We start from the raw sequence: 26,503 nt of genomic DNA, 5'->3' as shown, positions 1-26,503 counted from the left end.
ATAAATAATGGGGCTGACCGAAAATGAACATAATATATCATATTATAAAAAGGCTATGTTCAGCCCTCTAGGGGATAGTGTTTTTAGTTCATAAATCCAGTATGCTTCACGCATACTGGCCTGTTTTAATCTACTAGCCACCTCTTAGACTGGGCTGAACCACTTCAATGGCCTGGCAGCGCAAACCTTTAGGATTATTATTATGGCACAAAAGAAAATGATGGGAGACACTATGTGTGACCAATCCTATCTTGATGTTATAAACATGCTCATAGATACGTCTCTGGAAGGTTCTCCCAGTTCTACCAATATACTGCAAGCCACAAGGGCATTGAAGCAAGTATATTACAAAGGTGGAATGGCAATTAATAAATGTCTTAATGGGATAGCTTCCAGAGGTTACATTAGATGTAAAATGTTTAGCATTCATACTATAGGAGCAAGCCACACATTTCGCACAAGTGAAAAATCCTTTTGGACCCCCTATCTGTTTCTGTTTCTGTTGCTTAACTGGACAACATGGGGCTAATTTAGATTTTAAATTATTAGCCTTAGAGAATATAATTTGGGGTTTTTCTGGGAGAATGTCCACCAATATATCATCTTTTAACAAGATGGGCCAATATTTGTTTATAATCTGTTTTATTTTAGGGGCCATCTCGTTGTACTGGGTAATAAAAGCAACTTTATTATTACATTTTTCTATTGTGTCTTTTTTCTTATTATTATATTTGAGTAAAGTATCTCTTTCTATTTTAGTAACTTGTTCGAATGCCTCATCTAAGAGACTCTCTGGATACTTTCTCTCAAGAAATTTACTTTTTAGGTCTTTTGCCTGCATTTTAAAAGTCTCATCCTCAGAGCAGTTGCGCTTAAGGCGCACTAGCTGACCCTTAGGGATATTACGTAGCCATTGTGGGTTGTGCTGACTATCTGCACATACATAGTTATTAGCTTGTACTGGCTTAAAAAAAAGTCCTGGTGTGAAGTGTATTCTGATCAATATAAATGTGTAAATCTAAAAAATCAATGTGCTCAGTGCTGTGATTGCAAGTAAATTTAAGGTTGTGATGATTACAATTTAAATAAGTGCAAAAGGCATCCAGTGAGGCTTGACTGCCTGACCAAACAAAAAACACATCATCAATGTAGCGCCGCCAGAGCACCAGGCCCGCTCCTAGAGGACAGTTGTTCCAAATAAATTCCTCCTCCCAACTGTCCATAAACAGATTGGCATAACTAGGAGCAAACCTCGTGCCCATAGCGGTGCCACATTTCTGAATGTAATAATGTGAATTGAAGGTGAAATAATTGTGAGTCAAAATAAACCAAATACTGTCCACCAAAAAACTCCTTTTAATTGAAGAATAATTGTTTCTATTTTCCAATATGCGAGACACGGCTTGGCAGCCTAGTTTGTGATCAATCACAGTATATAAAGATGTAACGTCAGCCGTAGCCAATATATAACCAGGCTGCCATTCCAGATCTTTCAAAATTTGTAATATATGTGTCGTGTCTCGCAAATAGGATTTAACACCAGTGACTATAGGTTGTAAGTGATGATCAATAAATTGGGAAAGATTAGAAGTGAGTGAAAAAATACCAGAAATGATAGGTCTACCAGGGGGTGAAGTACGACTTTTGTGGATTTTGGGTATAAAATAAAACAAAGGAGTGCGGGGAAACTGAATAGACAAAAAGTCAAACTCATCCTGACATATAGCCCCACTATTCAAGCCAGTAGTCAGCAGATCCCCTAATTCTGCCTGAAAATGCACCAAAGGGTCACCTGTAAGGAGGAGGTATGTGGTCCTGTCTCCCAATAGTCTCATGGACTCTTGTATATAATAGTCCTTATCCATGACCACAATGCCTCCACCCTTATCTGCAGACTTGATGACAATAGAAGCATTACTTTCCAAACTCTGAACAGCCTCTTTCTCTTGAACGTTAAAATTATCATGCCTAATTTTATATGTTCGACACGAATTCTCCAGATCCGTATTAACCATCTCCACAAAGGAACTTACCAGATATCCCTGCGAAAATTTAGGGTAAAAGGTTGATGGTTTCCTGAAGTTCCTATGTGGAGGATTTTCAATACTACGAACCTCTCTCGGTGGATCTGTTTGGTTTGATATGGCATCCCTTGCAAAATATTTCTTTAGGGCTAATTTGCGGGCAAATTTATGGACATCTATGAATAGATTAAAACTGTTAGGCCCGCAGACCGGAGCAAATGTTAGACCCTTACTCAATACCTTTTTTTCAATATTTGTCAGTGAATACTGGCTAATATTGAATACATTCGGAAATTCTTTCTTTTTCTTTATTCGATTTCTACTAACACCTCCTCTTCTCCCTCTGACCCTGTCTTTCTTTTCTTGTAGTTGGAAGGAGGTCGGGGTTCTAATGGTAGTTTTACTATTTCCACTTCTGGGAATATGTGTTCTCTCTCCTTCCTCCATTCTAAAAAAGAAAAATTGGGTTTAGTAGCCAGTGTGGGGAGTGGAGTGTAGGAAATGCTCTCTGCATCGCTCTCGGACCCTATGTCTGACAGCAACGTGTATCTGTTGCTGACCGCAATGGGCGCCGACTGAGGTAATACCAATGCATCATAGCGTTCCTTTGCTCTCTTTTGTTGCAAATAGAGATTCTTGTCATGCAAAGGTAATTTGGCAGGTGCTAATGGTGTAGGAGCCAATATATTGCTATTGGGTTTCTTTGGGCCATTCCTCATTTCTTTGTGTATAAATTTGCACCTACTGCTGCGGCCAAGTTTATTCGAGCATTTGCCCGTTCTTGGCCGCAGCAGTAGCCTGGCGCGCGCCCGAGAGTGACGGGCGCGCGCCGAAGCAGTGGAAGAGCGCCCTCCGATCGGGGCGCTCTCCCTACCGCTGCCGGGTCCGCCGGGTCCCCCGGAACCCCCTGCCGCCGTCCCGCGATCGCGGGACACCAGGGCTCCCTCGTGGAGCCCTGGACGCGCGTGCAGGGGGCGCACGCTCCCGAAGAAGCGTGACGCGCGGCACGCCGAGGGGCGGCCACTAGCAAGCCGGGAAATCTCCCGGCTTGCGGATCTGGCCGCAGTGCGATAAACTGTGTCGCCACTGTAACAGCTCTAGAGTCCTTAATTCCTACTGGTGGAATGGAATTCTTTTGTTCTACTGTTTTTGTATTACTTTCTTTCAATTTTTTAGCCCAATCTCTTTGACAGCACGTAACATAGTCCTTTCTTCGCTGATGTACCAATAGTTTCATGAGAGCAAATGAGCACTGATCAAGTATCTCATTCTACTCTTTCATGAAAGTATCATTATGTGCATCTGCAGTGGGTTTTTTGCGAACTCTAAGGCCCCTTGGAATGCGGTGGTTCTCCAAATTTTAAATGTTTTTATGTGCTGTTTAATGTTGTGTAATGTATGTTTAGCAAGCTTTGATGTTGTCTAGCTCTGACTATGGCAATCGATGGGTTAAAATAACACCGTGTTATCTAATTAGTCAATTAGAACCACCCATGCAGTGTATATAAACTGCTGATTGTCAGGGCAAGTCACACCCCCTGAAGAAGTGCACGCATGTGCATGAAACGTCGTTGGGAGATTATCCTGTTTTTAGAGCTGTCCGTTTGGTTGTGGAGGATATTGGCAGAAGTTGTGTAGGCTGTGGGGGGAAAGGAGAGGAAGAGGAGCAGCGATTCGGTAACACCGCGGCGTGTGACGTCACATCCACCCGGAAGTTCCGGTTTTCGTGCGACTCAACATCCATCCCACACACGAGGCAATCCCTAAAGGAGCTCCAGTTATCAGCAGAGAAGAGCACCTGAGCGATCTTCAGCTTTACTGCTTTTACCATCCACTGTCCTGTAAGTAGGGTTTCAATTTTACCCCTCTGGACTTAAGTGCCCTATCCTCCGGAACCCAGTATTTCTATGTTAATAAATAGCTTTTTGTTAGGATTATAGCCTTGCTAGTGTCTGTCTGTCATTGTGTGTTATGTTTGTCATGTGTGAGTTTTTAATGTTTTAATGTCAACTTTTTTGGCGTACTGCACCATTATCTGTTTGTTTTCTTCTCTTTTTTTACATATTGCACTATCATTTGGTGTGAGCCGTTCGTTGACCCCTTCACTGCCTATCTGTTCAAGGACACTTTTGGGACTTTTCAAGAGACTTTTTGGTTTTTATTCAGAGTTATTATTATTTAAAGGACTGATTTGGCGCCGGCAATTCTTTCTTTTCTCTGAACCTCACACCTGAGCTACTTAGCATACCGGGCCCTTTTACCTGGCGACAGTAAGTCTGGGGTTTGGCTACCAAGTGTGAAGCGCCTATACACTGGCGACACACTTTATTCGAGCTCGGCTAGTCCCACGAATTCGGGTATACCCGGGTGTATTGAGGTTTGTGACTGTTTTCTGCCCGAGTGCATTGGGTTATTTTCCAGGCAGGGATTGAAGCATTTTATTCACGCTGGTTGCAATACTGCACAGTATATATATATATATACTGCATTACAATTCATGAATTTATGCCATCTGGTAGACACGCGAAGCATTGCAGCCTATTAAATCCTAATCATTATCATTTAACAGATCAGCCGCCCGTCAGCCAGGCATGAACCCAGGCTGGGAAGGCAAACGCAACGGGGCTTGTCAGAGGTGAGGAGCGGCGCATTCCAGGTATCTGCCAGGTACATACTGGGTATTTGCTCGAATAAAGTGTGTCGGTGCAGTACTTCCCATCGGTATCTGGTACTCACAAATATCCCAGCCACCCTAACACCTCGGGTCTCAGTTGCTTTTCAACTCCGGACTTCTCTAGACACTGGGGCACCAGTTTAGCAGGGTGCCCTTTGAAGTACAGAGATGAAAAATCCCTCAGCTCATTCACCCATAACAGATGGGCATGTTAATGGATTCATTGCCGGATCGGCAGGAAAGTGTTTCCTGCCATTTCATTGAAAACACCATTAGAATAAAGTTTATTTACAAATGTATGTTCTGTGTATGCAACAAATATAAAACTCATATGTATCTTCATGGTTTCTTTTTACCCAGCTGCACTCCAAAAATTAGAGTGCAAACTCTTTCCTAGCGCAAGTTATCCACTTAATTGAAGGGGCTCTGTGATGTGGATTGCGGTTTGACCTATAATCGGTCTGGGTTACAAACCGGCATACAAAGTACCGTCCTGGGTTTGATCGGTAACTGCAGACACACACCACCAATTCAGCTCAAGTGGATAACGAGACGGCAGGATACTATGTATCAAGAAGTCACTTCAGCTAAACCGCAGACCACTTATTCAATTGACTTTGCGATTTCAACGTCTATGGTCTGGAAACTGATACCTATCTTTAATACAGCTTCTTACTCGCAGGCACACTTCTCCAATTTAGCGCTTGGCACAGCACTAGAAGCTCTACCTTGTGTCGCAAATACAGAAAGCACATTTCTCATTCATTCATTTAACTGCAGCTAGCTGCTAAGCTGCAAAACAGGGACAATAAAGGTAGTGTAGGGGAAAACATGGTGTTATGTTGGTAATACATTTTAACCCCTTCTGTCCCAACATGGTTTAGGGTTAACCAGCCGTGCATAATACCTTTATTATTGGCCTGGTTAACCCTTCCACCACCACAATCTCTAACCGGTCCCTGAGATCTACCACATACTGAAGCACAGAAGCATCAGTATTGGTAGTCTCCCCTTCCCATCCCTCACGAAATAGGTCCAGATGTCCCCGTACACTGCGACCATATAGCAGTTCAAAGGGAGAAAAGCCTGTAGATTCTTGCAGTACTTCTCGGTATGCAAACAGCAAGTGCTGCAGGTGAATCTCCCAGTCTTTTACCTCCGCCTCTATAAAGGTTCAAAGCATTTGCTTCAGGGTACCGTTGAACCTCTCACATAGTCCGTTGGTTTGGGGAGGCTAAGGGGTCATGTGCTTGTGCTTCACCCCGCACGCATATTACGTCAGATGCCCCTGATGAAGTGACCTAGTGTCATAAAAAGCGTAGGGTGGTTCTTTACATTGTGCAGATCACTTGTGTGGATTTGGTCTAGCAATAGGTTGGCTTTATTGCCTCTATTTTGCCATCATATGAGTCCCTAAAGTCTTTGGAGAGACTTTCCAGTGCAGCGCTATATGTGCAGGAGATATCAGGGAATCTGAGTCACGACGCATGCGCATTGCATCATCTGGCGGCGACGGCAACAGCGGGTCTGTGAGCATGCCATCAGGATCAAGCGGTGCCAGCGTTTGAGGTCTGCAGACGCCCTGTGATACTTCTCCATTGGTTCTCACTTGGAGGCTCCATTGCAGCTGGTGCTGCTACATGCTGTCTTACTTTTCATTTTTCGTGAGTAGGATTTCAGTTTTAGACCCTCCGGAAGTGACCTTTATCAGTGTATTTCTTATTTTAAGTTGATTGTTATCACATCAATCATTTTTCATTAAATGTATCAGTTTTTATTGTAGCTCTTTTGTTTTTATGTGTTGTGTGTTGTCAGTGTTTGTTTGTTTGTTTGTTTGTTTGTTTGTTTGTTTGTTTCATTAGTCTGTAATTCCAGTGTTGCACTATGATTTGTCTCTCTTATCCCCACATGTTATGAGCCGTCAAGCAAGCCATCCTTGGATTTACTTGGACTGTGAGGGCTGGGCTATCTACGGTTAATCACTCAGGTGATATTAATCTAGGTGCCGTTATTTTGTGTTTTTTTGTGATTGTGTTGTGATTTGTGTGGGTCATCTATATCAGGCTGCCTAGTCCTTTATCTAAGGTTTTTTTTTAAATATTTTTAGTAATTTGTCACTAATTATATTTAAGCATTTTCGCTCTTCATACCCATTTTTCCTTTTTTCAGGCTGACACATGCGCTTTGCCAACCGGAAAGCTCTTTTTGCCCGTTCTGCAAACTCCAGGCAAATCGGTGATTGGTGGGTTAACTGTTCCCACGGAGGGGATTGGGCATGCATGTTAGAAATAGGACTGTGAACCCTATAAACACGTCTGCCGGGCTATCCCCGGTGTGATTCATGACTTATCCAAGCTTTGCTCAAGACTCCGTTCAAGTACAGCGATAGCGGTTCCAGGGGTTAACAACATCGTAGCTAAAGATTTACCCCATCTTCATGAATTCGTTAGCCCTGGTGACTCCTGAACGAATTCCAACGAATAAGAACAAACTTCTTTCATTTGGCAGAAATATTAGGTTTGCAACTTGCAACCTTGCCAAAAGGACTTTAAGCCAGAGACTTTATTTCTTCAGCTTTCATGCAAAGGACAATTTATTTTGTTTCCTCATCCCAGTAAGTGATTATTAAGTGTATTCTGAGGTTGTCGTGTGTTTGTCTATTAAGGAAATAAATGGCAATTTATTTTGCCCAGCTATAAAGGTGATGGTTCATGGGGCGGATACCAAACTCAATATGTTAACATACAATGGTGTGTATGTGTGGGTGGAAAGGTAAAAGAATATACAACTTACACGGCCGTGTGTAAGTTCAGTCGCATCAGGGTTTCTTTGGGTTTCCCGTCACCTTGGAATGATGTGATCTCCTAGGGTTTGTGTTTCTTCTTCTTGGTGTATATCCAGCTTTCCTCGTTCATTCGATGTGCCCCTCCAGGGGGATTTCCTCTCATATAAACAAAAAGAGGGTAAGGTTAACTCACATATATAAAGAGGCGACAGTATGGGGAAGGATGGTATATTGGTAGACCATTAAAATGCAATGGTACGATCATGCACTCACACGGGCTAATGTGAGCCTTCTCATATCTTGGTATCTTGTTGTTACCCCTTAGGGATGACTTTCAATTGGTTATAGGTGGTGATGAAGGGGGGAACAATAAAAAATATATAACATAATACTCACACGGGCCAGTGTGAGTGCACACTCCTAGTGGTTTCTTGACACTTTTGTTCCTGTTCTTTATGCACCCCTAAGGCTGGAGATGGGGTGGACACAGATGAAATTACACTATGGTCTGCAGAATAAAACTTTATTTATATAAAAACATGATATAAAAACAAGAAAAAAGAAACCAAAGGCTTCTAGAATGAATAAAAAGCTAGGGGAGTAGTAAGGTGTATAGGGGTAGGGAGTCTCTCCTTCCGCGTCCGGATGGGGAGCTACGACTGCACCTCTGACTCCTCTAAAATATGCTTAGAAATGTCCCAACTGAAGAGTAGAGCAACGCATTTCGTCCGGAACTGGACTTCCTCAGGCTCAAGCCTCAGGGCTAACTACGAGCTTTGCCCATGTAATACATTAGCCAGGCACGTCCTTATAATCAAGTAACGAGCTGTTCTAGTGAGACTGTGTTACATTATCATACCAGTCTGAGCTCAGGATAGGATATATGTCATTGCGCAGTTTATACCTCAATAACAAGGCACGAATTGTCCTGAGTTACTAGGGTATTTGAGGCCACAGGGCACAATTGGTAGCTATGCATCAGAGAGAGATATATACCATGTGATATAGTGTGATATACTGTCTTATCTATACCTCCGCCAATACAACTGGTTACTTAGATATATGCACCCTACAGGCATTTATCCTGGAATCCTATATAGGGATTAGTGGTATATAGATGTTGCACAGATCCGCTATACCACACTGCCGTGTATCACCTTGTCACTGGATATATACTCTATACCATTAGAAAGAGCAAACACCTGCTATACGATAGAGTCAATAGTACTTACAACTACTGTGATTTTTGGATGTCAAGATAAGTCAGAGTATTAAATAGTCAATAGCACTTACCTTACAATACCTGTACATATCAGCCACAAACTATAAGGGATTTTTAACAATGTATCTGTGTTTTTAATTCTCTATGTAGAAGTAATAAAATTTAATTATTTTTTTGGATTATCCTCGGTGTTTGATATATACCTTACTGACAAGCAGTACATAACTGCAGGACCATTGTGTCCATTATAATATATGTAACAACTGAGTGCTTAATTTAAGGGTTTTCTTTCTGATCAAATCTCCTTGATCAACACTGATACTACTGTTGTACTATACCCCTTTTAGCACCTGTCATCTACAGTATAAAACAACCTATATACAAGGTGATTGCGGTCTCACTCACCTATTCTATTAATATGCAGCAATATAAAAAAAATATATACTGTTGTTGTTTAAATATACCGAAATAACTACTGTATAAATTAGATACAGTAGATCTACACAATATTTTGTTCTATTAATATGCAGCAATATAAACAATAATAGATATACTGTATTATATAGTTATATAAATATACTTACGCGGTAGTTACCATTTGTGTCCTCGTGCGTTGTCTGGTTTTTCCGTGTGCATGATAGCACATGGTGGTTGATGGCACAACTAGGCCAGAAGTAGCTAACCAGCATTGGATATCTGCAATTCGTTGTCCGCTCGTGTACATCTCCTTAATTCTCATGCTGAGATCCTTTGAAATCTTTTTAACAGGCATTGCTGCGAGTAGAAAGAAATACAAACACAAGAATGTATATTCGATGTTTAGTCGATGTGTATTCAAAATGCTGATGTGGGTAGGTAAAACCAAGGTGAAGAGACGATGCACAAGCATAGGGAAAAATAGTATCTGGACTGCTAATTACCGGTACAAAAACTCTTTATTATCGACACATTGAAACAGCAAGGAAACACGCGTTTCACATGACGTGTGCGCTTTATCAATGAGTAAAATAACATACAAACACTCATACCTAAATACCCATAATACCTTCGTCCTGTAGCTAATAGAAATCAAGTACATCAAAAAACGCCCTACACCTGAGGTATCTGTAACCTCCATCTATAATCATAGGTGGGGGCGGTCTTGTAGAGGAACCGGGGATCATGGGCACATAAACAATAACACTGATTGGATGTGAGCTGTCCCTTTGAGAAACTCCGATCGTAAGACATTTCCATAGGTTGAAACTATGTCCTGCACCCAATATAAACCAAGAATAAAAACTACACAAGTTGTAAATGAATATTAAAAATTAAAAACAATCCCTTGCTGAGATTGAAATCCTATTAAAGATTCAATGAATCATGTCAATACCTAAATCTGATAAAGGTCTAATAGACCAATAATGGAATACATACTTAGAGCAGCACTCTTAATGGTTGACACATAATTGTCAAACACTGTTTATTATATATGTATGGTAACATTATATAAGTCTGTCTTGCATTTGTTTATCATCAATGGAATCCCACTCTTGGACAGAAGATGACAATTCTACCCTTTCCTATGAGTATATATTATTGCATTAATGACCATTTTATTACCAAATAACGAATTACTGGCAATCCAATGGACAAAAAATTCTAACATCATAAAATACACAAACATATGTATAAGGGTAACAAGGAAATAGAAAGCAAAAAAATGAAAAAGAAAAAATAATAATTAATAGAATAACAAATATAAATGTGCTCAGTATACATAAATTAATAAACATGAATAAATAATACATAATGATATTAATTAATATTAACCAATTATATGAAAATGATGACAAAAAGGAGGGAGTGGAGAGGAAGGAAAGGGGGGTTGGGAGAAGGGAGGGGGGAGGGAATGGAGGGAAGTGGAAGAAATAAATATGTATATATGCAAAGAGAATATATAATATAATATGAATATATACAGACTAAATTACCACAAATTTTAATACATCAACATAGGAAAGGTTGTAGTTCCCAGTCCACGTTGATCCCTGAAGGACTGAGTGTGTCCAAAGAGAACATCCAGAACATTTCTCTCTTGTTTCATAGATTCAGTCTATCACCTCCTTCTACAGACAGTTTGACATGTTCCAATGCCAGAAAATGAAAATTCTTCAAACCTCCTTGAGGACATTGCAAAAAGTGTCTTGAAACAGGATGTTTTGTGTCTTTATTTTTTATTAAGCGTGCATGCACACCGAATATAATAGACTGCAAACTGTGTTTTGTAATTTATGAATGTTTTAATAGTATGTGGATGCTTCATTTTCCCTACCATTAAAAAAGGCTCGGAGACAAATGAGTTGCCAATGTTTTGGCCTTTCGGAAAACGAATCTAGGACCTGTTTTGACAAAAGGGCAAAGCTCTGTGTCTAACCCAAGGACTCCCCAATGTCTATGTATAATTGATTTAATATGCTGGGCTTCATTGCTATATTGGGGGATACTTATATGTATATTAATAATAATATTATTTATACTCTATCAATGAAATATTAAAAGATTTTAGGGTTCTATATTTTAGTCCTTTATGAATTACACAAACATATTCTCTTTATGTTTCTAATATTTGACAAATTCTCTTTGTTTCTAGTGTTTATGTTTTTAGTATTTGTCCAATTGTATGTAGTTTTTTCATTCGTTTTTAGTCTGTTCAATTGTCATGTTTAGTACACTGATTTGAGGGTTGTATAACCTGATTTCGGAGTGGTTGCGATTGGTTTATACATTAATCTATAGAGGTATTTAACCATCACCATGCAACCACATGACCAAGCCCTGAAGAAGTGTCATTTGACATGAAACACGTAGGTGGTGATGTCATACGCAGCGACGCTGTGTCTGTGACGACGGACTTCCGTGCTGCTGCCCCAGGACACCACGAGGACGCTATTAGGGGATTTTTTGAGATACAAGGTCTGTTTTATACCAATCAGGCAACTGAGTGCTCTCTACCCCTTTACCAACTAGGGTGTTCCCTCATAGTACCTTGGGTGTTAGTACCCTGCCCTCTGTGGGTGTCACGGCGTTATCTGATCTATTAGATCGCTTTGAATGTAGTGTCATAGACTCTCATTGCAATACAATTTATTGTGGCATTTTCTGTGTGTTTTTTTTACTATAAAGAATTGTGCATTAATCTCGGTTCTCTGGTTCTCTTTTTCATGCGCTCCTATTTTTGTGTTTATGTGTGCTGAGTATGCCCCGCTGATCACGGGAGACAAGGAGCTGCTGGGGAGACTGGAATAACTGAGGGAGAGCTACTTGAAGGACAGCGTGCTCAAATACCCCCTTTTTACTTTTGGTTATTCGCATCCACCTCCTTAAAAAATGTCTCCGTCTCAACACCACCATTGGCTGAGGCTGTTAGTCTAAGATCCAGAAAATCTATTACAATAGGATCAGTAGTATGCGTAAACATTAAGTTATAACTGTTGATATTAATATAGCGCATAAACTCATTAACAGACTCCACATCACCGTCCCATACACATAGAACATCATCTATGTACAGTAGCGATGCCACAAAATGATTTTCTTTTCAAAGGGGTTATTCACCCAAATGGAAAAACTTTCCCATTCTCCCACGTACAGGTTTGCGAAACTGGGGGCAAAGCGTGTCCCCATTGCTGTTCCGCAAACCGCAGGTAGAAGTCTGAAAGAAACATAAAATAATTGTGTTTCAGAATAAAACTAATTGAATTAAGTATGAATTCTCTATTTAGAGGATGCAGTGAGGAGTCACTTTCAAGGAAAGAACTCACAGCTTCTACCCCTTTCAGATGGGGGATGTGTGTATATAGAGCCTGTATATCACAGGTCAACCATCTGTAGGTATCTTTCCATTCCAAGTCACGACACAAATTTAGAACCTTGGGGAATCTTTCAAGTGTGATGGTAGCTTGCCTTCAAAAGACATTTTTTTTAGCCTGTGATCCTTCTGTAACAGCAAAAAAACAGCAAATAGCGCACAGCCAGGGAGCCAGGTGGCTATTTGCTGTTTTTTTGCTGTACACCTGGCTCCCTGGCTGTGCGCTATTTGCTGTTTTTTTGCTGTTACTGGATTCACTTCCATGGCTGGCACGCCACTGTTTATCCTTGGAGACTGTGGGAGTGGGTAAGAGACTTTATTCATGACTGCAATAGTTGAGTACTTTGATGTTTGATATTGTTCAAGTGACTCACAGGTCAATACATTACACCCACTCCTTTTGATCCCATGATGGAGTCATTATAAATGAAGATATCAGTCCATATTTGGATGAAGTTATACTGGGGTTGAGCACCCTATTTTCTCTTTGATCATTCTGTAGCACACTGTGTGCTTGTGTACCGAGTAAGGCGCTTTGCTTACGCGATGCACCATCAAGGAGCAGTCGCAACTAGCAGTGACGTCACTGACTGGTTCACAGCATACCAGGTATCTACATGGGATATATGAGAACCTGTGATACATGGACAATTAATATATGTGGACTTCTTAAACCTGTGGTTATCACCGTGATTTGATGATTAGAGTACATCAAAGGGAGAGACAATCTTCTGAATTTCGGAATAAATCCTGCCAAAAAGAAATCATCCTGATAGAAGAGATGCCTGCTCCGAGATGGATCCATAGTGCCACTGATGAGAGAGGCCACCGCCACTGACGAGCTGAGACGACTCCTTGATACCACCGAGACCTGATGATTTCCATTTGCATGCAGTTATGCTGATTGGTAACCTCTGTGTTTATCACAGTCAATTCTTTTAACCTACTGATTTTATGTCCGCAGAATACCTACCTTTTTACATATAAAATGTATTCTTATGTACTTCACCATGTGCAGTTTTGCGCTGTTTTCTTTTGTTTTTGTTTCTTTAGTGCTGAGGGTGTGAGCCACTCTCTTATTACAGCTGCAGACGCTCTATCAAACCTATTACGGTTTTGTATAAATTATACTACTCCTATATTTTGGTATCTTGGTTTGCACTTTGCTTTTTTAATTAGTCACAATTTGTATCATTTATCACTTTTAGTTTATATTAGCTGCGCACTTCATTGTTTCACATATTCATCATGCGCCATTATGTTTTATCACACCCTGTCCTGCATTAACCCCCAGTGAATGAAAATTCAAGCATTTGAAACTATGCGTTCAAATATATGATATTGTTGGGTATGTGCTCTTTTTTCCAGACACAAATACAGCTCAAAATTTCTAAGGATTTTAGAGGAGTAATTGTACTCAAATTATTTAGACAAAACCCTGCATTTGTGATTTATTTCTGAAGTACAGTAGGATTACTGACTGATCCTAATAAGACTTTAGAGGAGGGGGAGGGGCGGTGGGAGGGAGGGAGGGGGGGTTGGAGGGAGGATTTTTTAACCTTTGCCTCTTTGCCAGAGAAAATACTTAGAAAAAAAACTTCTCTGACAGAATTGCCTGCATGCAGTGTATGAGTTTAAGAGTAAGTTTGTAAAAATAAACTGAGACAAAATTACTAATTACTAAATTACTAATAGTGAGAATTGTTGGGAAATTGTTGGAAAACGGATTGCTTTCTCAAAATTAGATAGATCTTCACATACTCGGAGAGAAATTAGCAGTACGGTGAGCAATTATTTACTTAACAGTGGTGTACAGTATATACTGTATGTGTTTTATTGCAGGGTTCTTATAGATAGATTGCTCAAGGTTGCTTCGGTTATCCCTATTGGATGGCCCCATTATTATCACCTGGTTTCGGACCGTGTGTATAATCAGGGGTGTAGAAGGTGTTTCCGTGCAAGAAGGGAGGCGTCTATTTAAGGATCTCCTTTTGAACATTTAGTCACTCTTTGATAAAGTGTCGTCGATGCAGGAAACGCGTCAGAGGACTATTACCTGTATGTTTGTGTTTTGGCCTACTAAATAATTTAATTTTACCCGCCTCCAGCCCAGATTTTTGCAGTGCTCAAACCTTACCTTTTTTTCACTTTCTCAACATTATGATGCAAATAAATATGGAATATGAAGAAAATACTGTATGTTGTACTATATTATACAATAGATTTGCAAAATAAATGAGTACTCTAGTATTAGGCGATACCTTTTTTATTTGGGATAATTATTTAAGTTCTCGCTTATTTTGCACAATCGCAACTGGACTAACTCAGTTACTTCTATTTAATTCATGCTAGGGTTGGCAATCTAATAAACTATTTGTGCCATAATCTTAAAGGTGTAGTTAGTGTTAACCCTAATTTTCACTTTATTTTTTATTTCAGCATTTTATTTGCAGATATTGTTGGGTTTACCAGTTTGGCATCCCAGTGCACTGCGCAAGAGCTGGTTAAGCTGTTGAATGAACTCTTTGGAAAGTTTGATGAATTGGCTACAGTAAGCTTCATTTTTATTTATTTTTATATGATTAACATTTAATTAGTAATGTAAACAACTTACATTTATTTCTAACCTATGTGTTTCTAACTCAGCCAAATAAATGAAAAAGGTGTTAGAAAAAAATCTAGGCTCTATTCAGATGCTTACATTCAAGACTTCCAACAGTTTTCACAAATACAATAAACTATGATACTTAAGCAGTCTTAATTAGCTATAAGAATTAGAAGACAACTTACAGCAATAAAACTCAGATAACAGGCTTGATGCATTCTTGCTGAGGAATTTTATTTGATTGCATTTTAAAAATAATTGTGCCCAAAAAATAAGTACAATGTAATATATCTAGATCTACTATTTTTTTTTTATGTTGCCATGTTTGTGTATTTTAGTTGTGCTGCACTAATGATCAGCATAGCAAAAATCTTGTAGGTTCATTATTACTAAACTGCAGATTTGATTTTAAAGCAGCAAACCCTCCATTTTTTTTATTTTAAAATTTAACTGAACAGGGAGCTGATCCATGGTTCCCTGATGTCTAGAGACTCAGAGGTTTAGAAGTAATAGAGCTGGTTGTCCACTAACCAGGCTTGAATACTAAAAAGGCTGTAGGGTCAGTGCTTGCTCTTGTGGCCCAAAAGAAAAGCTGTAACATGAGGAAATATTTCCAGTTTTTTTGGGTCAAAACCGTCACAAAAAAACTACAAATATATTGGGAACCTGGGGGCACATAGAATCCATAAGAATTCATGGCTATGCAAATTGCATTGAATGTCCTTGTTCCTGATAAAAAAAATATGCATTCATTTTCATAAATTGTCCACAAAATGTGCTGTACATAGAGCTCCATCTAACACAATTTCAAAACTGATATGGCTATGTGTTTGGCAGTCACATATATTCTCAAAGTATGAGTGCAAGTAAAATAATCCAGCTTTCCCTTAAAACCTCCAATGCCAGAAGGTCTTGCTCCCTTCATGGCCACATAGTCTCTGCCACTAGTGATCATGTGAAAGCTCTCCTGTGTACTAACTCAATTGCTTCCATTGTTGTAAACAGAAAAGGCACCTCTCCTCACCTTAGTTTGCGGTTGGTGCTCTGATTGTTATACACCCTATAAAAATTGTGCAAGCCACATATATGTACAGCATACTTCAGAAGGGGCGCTAAAGTTGCATAAGGCTGCATAAGGGCCCAAAAGTTTACAGTGCACAGAAGTGGTTAACACCAACTCCTGTTTTGTTATATAACTTTCTACCTCTCTTGTAAAAAGACTGCATGTGGTTTCTACTTTTATTTATCCCTTCTGTTTTGTAAATGCAATATTAATCTCACATATGGGTTACTGCTCTGTCATGGATGTATTGCCCATCATATCTAAATTAAACTCTGCAGGGTACAGTATTCAGTCAAGCTAAACCGTAGGTGGAAATGGAAGCATTCTTTAGATCAGAGGAAAAAGAACAAGCATTGACACATTTAACCTAAATTCACAGCCTTCTGGATGGTTTTATGTTATGTCTGAAAAAAAATCTATTTTAGTTATGTTAACATTTTTACACTATGTCCCAATGGATCATATAATTGTATATATGTCCTATTTTCATTAAAATTGTCTGCTAGGAAGACTAGAAGATTTCTATTTTAATTTCTACTCTCTATCTCCCAATTATTTTTTTGGTTTCTGGCGGAGCTACAGTATGTGGAATGTGCAACAGTAAATCAATATGTTTGTCAATCTACAAATTATTATTGTAAATGTTTTTATAGAACACGCTCTTTTTAGGTTAACTATCTCCTTAATGAAAATAATACATACAATACCAATGAAAAACCTAGCCACAAACTAAACATGATCTTTGATTACTGGACTTCCTCTTCACAGAATGGCTATCATGGAAATGCTTATTTTAGCACTTTTAATTTTTTCTTTTTAGCATTTTGTACTGATTCCTTAGCAACTTAGGGAAAGGGAAAAAAAACTAGACTAGCTCACAGTTACATACATGCTGTAAAATGTCACTCCTTTGCCAGGGTTGACACTACACTGTCAAAACTATCCACTCCCTTGTTGTTAGTAACTACAGTATTGATGGATGAATGTGTCAAAGTTTTGTCCGCAAACTTTAGGACAAATGATTCTATTTCTTCGTAAGCCCGCAAATGTTTGTTAGAGTCTATTGTTCTTCAAAAAACATACAATTATGCCTAAAATCACTTTTTAGCTATTTTTTCACTGCAAGGTATTTATTTTATTTTGTAGGGTTTTTTTTTAAGTTTGTTGAAGCAAAACTTAAGCTTCCTTCAAATTTCGGTAGTTTTTGCTTTAGCAAAGTCAAATTCTCACATAATTGAGTGAATGTTTAGATTTTGCTCAGTTGAATTATCGCATAATCAAAAGACAAATTTTTCGGAACTCAGAGACATTAATAAAAAGTCAAACTTGCAAGGAATCTAAGTTTTCACTGTGCAGCAAAAAAATCAACCATTATATTTTGGACAAAGCACTCTCCTTGCTATGTTCCTAACTTGCTAACTATTCTTATTCCTCAATTGATCAATTAGTTAGGGACCTCACCTTTGTTCTCTCTACACACTCTCCCTTGGTGATCATCTTATCTTATTTATTTATTTGACTTCAAGTATCATCTGTATACAGATAAAATACAACTGTATCTATCCACAATGAACCTAATTTCTGCAGTACAATCCCGGCTCTTCAACTGTAATATGGAAATCTCATCCTGAATGGCAGATCGATTCCTCAGTGTCTGCCAAGCACCTTCTCTCCGATTAACTTCAAAACCCATTTAAAAACACACTTGTTCCATGAATTATTTTAATAGTAGATGGGCGATTTTGTTTTGCGGATTTGGATCCACCTCGAAACAGCCGGTTCCTTTGGTCTGCAAGATCAGTCTCAAAAAGGCAAATCCCCAGTTTAGGATTGTTATTTTAGAGAGCAATGTGAAATCCATTGTTAAAAATCCGGACACCGATTAATCTACGGAGGATGTCCTCTCTCTAACTTTTTAACAATCCGGTTACGGAATTTGCAGATCGGATTCTTAAAAATTCGACCTGATTGTATCCAATGAATGAATTTAGAATAACCTGCACAGATTTTTTGTGCCCAATCTGCAGATGGATTTTAGTGTGAGTGTGTGTGTGTGTGTGTGTGTGTGTGTGTGTGTGTGGGGGGGGTATTTGGTCTAATAAAATCAGGGAAACTGATTTGGACTGGTTCGCCCATCTCTATTAAATAGTCCTAAATTACTCACTAAATTACAGTATGCTCTTAATACACCCTAATCAATGCACTCAACTTTGCTGTTTCTGTTAGTCTCACCATATGCTGATTAGATTATAAACTCTTCAGGATAGGGACTAATTTTTCCCAAATCCCATCAGTATTATTATGTTGTCCATATTGTTATTGTAGCCATGTGTTAAAAATAGTATACAGTTCTCTCTCATGCTGGCAGTAAGCCTGGTAAGTATACAGGATTGCCAGCATCAATCATGGAGGTTTGCCCTCACACCCTGGTGAGATGTCATATGTACATGAGGGGAGTGGTAACAGACCTTGTGTCCATTGTTAGTGACACAGGAGGTGGAGCCATTTCCTGGGTATATAAGGCACAGCACTGCCCAAACTTAGTTGTTCAGCATGTATGCAAGTTTATGTTCAAGGTCAAGGATAATCTAATGTGATCCAACGACATTGGGAGGGCAGATAAACCTTCAGAAAGGAGAGCATGGAAGATGAGCGGCTGAGCTGTTGCTGCGAGGGGCAGTTTGCCCATACCATCATCAATAAAGATGCCCTGTTTCACGACAACCCCACTGTGTGAGTGTGAAGTTACTCCACAGCGGAAGGTACAACCAAGAAGGAGTTCCTCATCAGAACCATCTCCTTGCGGACGCAGAGATCCTGATGAGGTGGAGGCGCTGCACTGTATGTAGGTAGCACTCTAGCACACTACCTCAGCTGCCTGTCTGGGTTGACATTCCCCATACACCATAATGGGGGAGACTCAGGAGTCCTGTTGCCAACAGGTGCACCACCAGACACGACCATGTAATTTATGAGATTGGGTGGGTCAGCCAGGCCAGAAAATCTGTTACATTTGTAGGCGCTGCTGAGATACCTGTCAACAGGACAGGCTTTTGCTAGGCACACTGGGAAACAGGAGAGTGTATGCTGTCAGTCAGTGCTGTGTTGGGACGGAACCAGGGGACTGATGGAGTTGTCAGACAGCAGGGATGACCTGGGAGCCTGAAAGGAGTTGGGGGCCTGGAGACAGGGCTATAGCTGTCCTAGTCACCTTGAGGTAGTGCTAGTTGATAGGATGCCTAAAGGGATAGCCTGTTAACAGAGGTCAGGAATCCTGGAGAGGGTCTGCTCTAGACTGACCAACAGTAGGTAGACGCCCCAGTACTGCATGGAGAAGCCAGAGTACTCTAGCCATTTCCAGACCACTTACCGCTGAGAGCACAGACTGGAGAGAGAGAAGAGACACAGCATACCCAGAGAGAGTGAGCCTAGCCTGAGGTAGTGCAACACGAGTCAGACCTACATTAGGTACACAAGGTGGTGCATCGGGCAATCTTTATTGTATCGGTATGGCAGCTGCCCCGCAGAGAGGAGCTCCATATACAATAACCGCAAAAACCATACCCAAATGGCGACCGCAAGAATGGAGGATCCGCGTGGTGCGGAAGGTCCAAGATGGCGGACGGAGGCAGATGGTGGGAGCGTACGTGGTGTGCGTCCCATTGAAGTGCAAGCTACTGGAGTAACTTTGACTAGCCTGCTGTGGAGTGGCGCGAAAGCGGTGGCCGCACCGTTTTGGTCCTGCCTGGGACCGCGGGGTAATACCCTAGAGGACAGTGAGGAGGACATTGTAGTGGTGTGTGGTGAAATTGGAGGATCTGCTTGCCAGACGGCGAGCAATGAACAACAAGCTACCTCAGTTGCTAGAGTGATTGGCAATGTAAACCAAAATGCCGGTTCCCGCTTCCCTGGGAGACCGCGTGGGCCGATTGCAGAAAATGCTGCAAATGAAAAGGTTGCAGAGAGTTGGCCGGGAGTGGCGCCAAAAGGAAGACCCCACCCTGATGGGAGGTATGGCGCGAAAGCTGCGGCCGCGCTCTCATGGACAGTAACAAGCTCAGCCCCAGTGATGGGACACCCTGTGAACTTGTGGGACCCTCCCCTAATCTCAACCAGGGGGAGTGGTTTCCAGCTGTTACAAATGAGGCTGGAGCTAGAAGAGGGAGGAGTTAACAAACCAGCCCCTGCCCTTCAGTTGCGAGGAATTGATCTACTGGGAAGATCCCATGAGCAACATGGCCTGCAAAAGCGAGGAAGATCTGGATATCTCTGCCCATCCCTATTCGGCTCCAGGAGGCCTCCTGGTGCTTAGAGCCGGGGGGACAGAGACTGCCAAATGCTTATGCATGCAGTGTCGGCTGCCGGGTGGTCCTGTCAATACCACGTCCAGATGCCCGCAATATGTCATCCATTATTTATGGGCAGTGCAACCCTTTGTGGCCGGACAAACCGTGGAGGCGAGGGTGGATCCAGCCATGCTAAAGGCTGAAGCCCCGGGCACGGCCTGGAGAGAACCCATAGATCCTGGAGCGTGGGGATCGCTCCTCAAGACGAAGCCGGAGGAAAAAGAAGCCTGTAAACGAGGTGGAGGCCGAGAGCTTAATCAGCGATCCCCGACGGGAGTGCCACTCCCTGGGTCGGAGCTCGACTCTTCGGATGAGGAGCAAGCGACCCCGACCCCGGTGGTGACGCGCCAACCGGCGGACCACTACGGCGGTGCTGTGAAAGAACCGGCACTCACCTGTGTTGCGGTGGAGCGGAGTCTCGTGTCGCCGGTGCAGCGACAACCTGAGAGGCGGAGTCCCACGGCCGTGGTGACTGGCGGAGCGGACGGTGGAGGAGGAACCATCCCGAGCCGACGGAGCGGTAAGCAACACCCTTGCCCTCCCCAGGCGCCGGTGGTGGCAACGGCGAGAGAAGGCCTGGCCCAGGCCCGAGCGGAACGGAGAACAGAACCTTCACTTCCGGCGGCGGACGTCATTCTGGAGGAAGAGGTTCCAGTTGGGAACCCAACGCAAGATGGCGGCGGCAAATCCCGTGAGCTCCAGGACATCGCTTCCGGTGGGCACAGCGGAGCCGGATGGAAGATGGTGGCGTCATCGCGACCGAGTAGCTGTACCAGATCGCCTGGATCCAAGAAAAGCAGGCAGGCCCTGCGGAAGCCTGGGAGCAGCGAGGCGGGAGAACCGGATGGCCAGTCCCATGGTACCTGGCCAGGTAGCGGAGAGATGCGGGTCGTAGCCCCGTGAATGCCTGCTGTATTCCCATACGCCAAACCCCCGGCAATAGTTAAAGCCCCTACCCCTATCACCTACTCCTACGGGTCCCATTCGAGCCAAGGGTTGTCTGGGGAGTCCCGAGCCACCTCCGATGAAAGGACTGGGGAGAACTTGGACTCTGGGGAATGTTTCACGTCCGATGATGGGTCGGGTAGGGGAAGGTATACGCGACAGGTGTCTGTTTCGAGCGATTGTCCCAGCTCCATTAGCGTCAAGGTTACCAGTAGGCCCAAGAGGCTGGGATCCAACTCGAGATCAACGGGTACTTCAGGGATATCCTCCGGGGGGGGAGTTAGAGGAAGGCGAGGGTCCCATAGTGGTACCAGAGGAGGTAAAGGAGACTAGGTGGTGGGCGCCCAAGTTTGAGGGATATGAGGTCTGGCTAGATCGTACAAGGTTTATCTTAAGACAAGATGGGATTGTGGATTACTGGTGGGCCCCAGGGGAATTCACAGAAGAAGCTCATCAGGAGGAACTGAGATTGAGGTGGTACGACATCAGTTCAGGGGTGGTGGATCCCAAGGGACCAGATAGGTTACGGGACCCTGTGAGCCCCGTGGAACCCTTATCCTGGGTGCTGCCAGGTAACGCAGGCAATGCCAGGTTAATTTGGACCAGTCGGGCTGAGAGGGCCATAGTGACACGGTACAAGAAGTCGCACTGGTTGGAGTACCCTTACGTTCCTGAACCTCTTATGCAGGAAATAGTGGATCAAAGGCATGGGTGGTTGAGAGAGACCATAGAGGAGTACATCCGGGCCAAGGGGGGAGAATGTACTGGGCATAGAGCAGAAGAAAGAATTTCTCAGTTTTTGAGGGTATGGAGCATTGGGCGCAATGTTCACAATCATATGGTTGAATACCACCCAGAGAATGGGTTACCCCGGGAGTACAGTGTGACAGTTAAAGATAATGCTGGTCGGGAGGTAAAGAAGCCAGACCCTAGGCACTACTATTAGGTACAGAAGTAATGGGGTCTGCTTCAGGAACAGTGCCAACTGCTGGCCAGGCGGCATTGTAGCTGTTAATTCATCATGAGAACTGTATCATGGAAATTTGTACGATAATTATGTTGTTATGTTTTGCAGTGCTTCCTGGAAGAAGGTCTACCAAATTTAGGTCCCAGACGGGTCGTTGAGATTCACCAGGGGGAGAATGTAGCCATGTATTAAAAATGTTATACAGTTCTCTCTCATGCTGGCAGTAAGCCTGGTAAGTATACAGGATTGCCAGCATCAATCATGGAGGTTTGCCCTCACACCCTGGTGAGGTGTCATATGTACATGAGGGGAGTGGTAACAGACCTTGTGTCCATTGTTAGTGGCACAGGAGGTGGAGCCATTTCCTGGGTATATAAGGCACAGCACTGCCCAAACTTAGTTGTTCAGCATGTATGCAAGTTTATGTTCAAGGTCAAGGATAATCTAACGTGATTCTGCAGCAAATAGCCTGACCTGCAGCAGAAGGCTGGCAGGGCCTACACTGTGTCCAGGGACCTGGCACAGGGGGTGATCTCCCTGAGGGGAGAGGTGATCCAACTCCATTGGGAGGGCAGATAAACCTTCAGAAAGGAGAGCACGGAAGATGAGCAGCTGAGCTGTTGCTGCGAGGGGCAGTCTGCCCATACCATCATCAAAAAAGATGCCCTGTTTCACGACAACCCCACTGTGTGAGTGTGAAGTTACTCCACGGTGGAAGGCACCACCAAGAAGGAGTTCCTCATCAGAACCATCTCCTTGCGGACGCAGAGATCCTGATGAGGTGGAGGCGCTGCACTGTATGTAGGTAGCACTCTAGCACACAACCTCAGCTGCCTGTCTGGGTTGACATTCCCCATACACCATCATGCGGGAGACTCAGGAGTCCTGTTGCCAACAGGTGCACCACCAGACACGACCATGTAATGGGGACTGGTTAGACCACAGGGGCCAATATGAGATTGGATGGGTCAGCCAGGCCAGAAAATCCTTTACATAATTGTATTGTAATATAAAAATGGTAAAGAGCTGCATACCTGGTTGTTGCTATAAAAATAACATCCACACGTACTCTGAACTCTGGACTACTCTATTAATTAATATGTACACTATTGTGTAATCAGAAAGTACACATTTACTTCCTACCCAATTAATAAATACTGTACTGTAGGTCACCTAAAATAAGTGTCTTTATTCAAGTGCTGTATACTGTTATAAGTACAATAACAACGTTACAAAAAACAAACACACTGTCACTGAAAGTTAAAGTTGCTAAAGTAAATTGGAAAATGTTATGTAGTTCAGTAGAATAATCTGACCAGCATTGTACTTTATGTGACTATTCCATGTGTAGTCATCAGAAATGTTCACAAAATATTCCCCCGGACATGTAAAACACAGATCAAGTTCCTGGCGCAATTTTCTTCCCCTTTATAACGTGATGATGATTCTTCTAATTGCTGTTTTCTCTCGGAACAATACAAAAGTGAAACACACCATTACGCAGAACTTCTTGAACTCTGAGCCCACACTTTCACAACAATTGCCTACTTACAAATGTGTGGTAGGTCACAAGCATGGAAAACTAAATTTCTTTGCTTTACTCCTCTCTGGTTGAAGTTGCCTCTCTGCATCTGCATCCAGTCTTCAGACTCCCCTGCACTCGTCAGTGGTAATGCAGTACCCAAAGGAAATAAAAAAGTACATAATACAATATTATTAATAAAACTTTATTGCTTACACAAATCAGGAAACATACTTACAATGTGGATCATGATGAAGTGTGGCTAAACTGCCGTCCTCGACTTTGAGCCCTTTCTGCAGACGCTCTGCGGCTGGGGTTGGCGGCAAATCCTTTCCTCCTTTCGCAGCTGCGATTTTCTCCTCTCCTGATTGACTCACTGTGTTGCGTCCTGCTGCTGGATACTCCGAGTACACATTCACTAAGCTCCGCCCTTTAGGGATGAATTAGAATATAGGGATACAGGGTTGTTTTACTTCTAAAATTCCAACTCTTTCTTTTCTACGATACCGTCCTTTAAACCTTTATGTAAAAATTCACATAATTCTTGTTGGAAATCTACTGTTGGATTTTTCTCAAGCCATTTGGCTTGTATCCCCCAAAATTCTCCTTTATTTATTTTTGTAATAAACAAGGTCCATCACTACATTCCCCGCCCCCTCCTTTATCAGCTGACTTGATAACTATATCTTTGTTTTGTTCCAGACCTTCAATGGCTTCCTTTTGTGCCTTGGTGGGATTGTGTTTTGTATATTTAAACTCACTACTTGCATTCTCCACGTCACCAATTACCATCTCTGTGAATGTTTCCAGAAATTTCCCATGTGTTGCTTTGGGGTAAAATGTGGATTGACTCTTAAATGGAGTCAAAGGAACTTTTGTTCCAACATTGGTCCCTGTATCCTCATTTATAACTGTTCTACTGACAGCATCCTTTTGAAAATGTTATATAAGTTAATTTCCACACAAATTTGTGAACATCCACAAAGATGTTGAACATGTTTGGCCCATGCATGGGTGCAAAATGTAGCCCTTTGGAAAGAACCTCACTCTCAGCATCAGGCAGTTGGTTTTTGCTGATTTTGAAAATGTTGCTTCCCCTTACCACATGTTTCCTTGTTCTGACCTTTTCCTTCTGTTTTCCTCCTCTTTTTCCTCGGAATCCTCTACCCTCTTTCTTCTGGTCTGTTGGCACACATCTTTTCTCCAGAAGGGGCTCTCTTTTTCTCTCTCTATGAAAGGTTCTTTGTCTCTGCGGTGATCTAAAAAAGAAGGTGTAGGTTTCTGGAAATTAACATGTTTATTACTCTGTAAGACATCATTGTCACGGTGGACACAAACTTATCAACACTTTTGATATTTTTGTGATTCTCGATTGAACACATGGAGCAAAATAAATGGTGATTTATTTCCTTACTAGACAAACACATGACAACTTCAGAATACACTCAATACAACACTTACTGGGATGGGGGGAAAAAAATTGTCTTTTGCAAGAAAGAGCAAGAAATGCAGTCTCTGTTTAAAGGTATCGTTGGCTAGATCGCAAGTTGCCGATCTAATAACTTTGACAAATCAAAGAATTTTGTTAAAGTTCATAGGCATTCGTTTGGGAGTCCCCAGGGCTATTGAATTCTGAAGTTTGGGGTAAATTGTTGGTTTCGATGGTATTAACCCCTTGAGCACTGGAACCACTACCGCTGTGCTTGAAAGAAGTCCTGCGTAAAACGTAGTCACATCATGAATCGTACCTGGATCACACTGGAGATACTCCGGCGGGCACAGTTATAGGGTGATCCAGTTTATCCTTAACATGTACACCCAATCCCCTCCGTGGGAATATTTAACCCACCAATCTCCATTGTGCCCGCAGTTTGCAAAACCGGGCAAGAAATCTTTTCGGTTTGCAAAGCGCATGTGTCAGCTTGACACCCATGCAACTTAGCTTACCTGGGATACACACTTATTCTGGTGCCCCTTAGTTTGGGGTTTGGCCCCAAGGTGTCAATGGCCCGGGATCTGTCACTTATCAAGATTCCGGCCATGTTTACCTTTTGGTGCTCTGAGGTTTTTCATCCCTGTCACTTCGCTAGACTGAGAGTCTCCGGCTTTGCAGGACCCCTTTCAAGTGCAGGAAATAAAATACCCTCAGCTCATTCACCCCTAACATATTTACTTTACATGCTAAATGATTTTTCCCAGGCTCACAGAAAAAAACTGTTCCTGTCTGTACATTTTAAATTCACAGTATTACACACTTTATTAAAACATCATGTTCTAGGTGTACCACAACAGTCATTTTTATGTATATGTTTGTGTTTTATTTACTTATACTTGCACACCTAAAACCAGGGTGCTGGGTGCCTCCGTTCGCGAGTTAGCCCCCTTTATTGAAATTCTGGCTTGTGGGAGCCAAGTTCACCTACTTCCCACGTCAATTGACTTTCTGCCTTTAAAGTTACGGGGCTAACAAGGTACGGATACATTTTATCGGTAAACAACT

At 42.1% G+C, this 26,503-nt stretch overlaps 1 protein-coding gene across 7 annotated transcripts in view; it reads left to right on the top strand.

The window, feature by feature from the left end:
• ADCY1 (adenylate cyclase 1) overlaps positions 1–26,503 on the top strand; it is a 747,796-nt gene that overhangs the window by 195,028 nt on the left and 526,265 nt on the right. For all 7 annotated transcript variants that reach the window (XM_075586430.1, XM_075586431.1, XM_075586432.1 and 4 more), the window contains one exon: positions 14,995–15,106. In XM_075586430.1, coding sequence (XP_075442545.1) covers positions 14,995–15,106 — 112 coding nt within the window. The remainder of the gene's footprint in view (positions 1–14,994; positions 15,107–26,503) is intronic.

The sequence above is a fragment of the Ascaphus truei genome, chromosome 2, assembly GCF_040206685.1.
Source record: "Ascaphus truei isolate aAscTru1 chromosome 2, aAscTru1.hap1, whole genome shotgun sequence".
Classification (NCBI taxonomy): Eukaryota; Metazoa; Chordata; class Amphibia; order Anura; family Ascaphidae; genus Ascaphus; species Ascaphus truei.
Note: the sequence above shows the minus strand (reverse complement) of the source record. Positions and strands in the feature narration are given on the sequence as shown.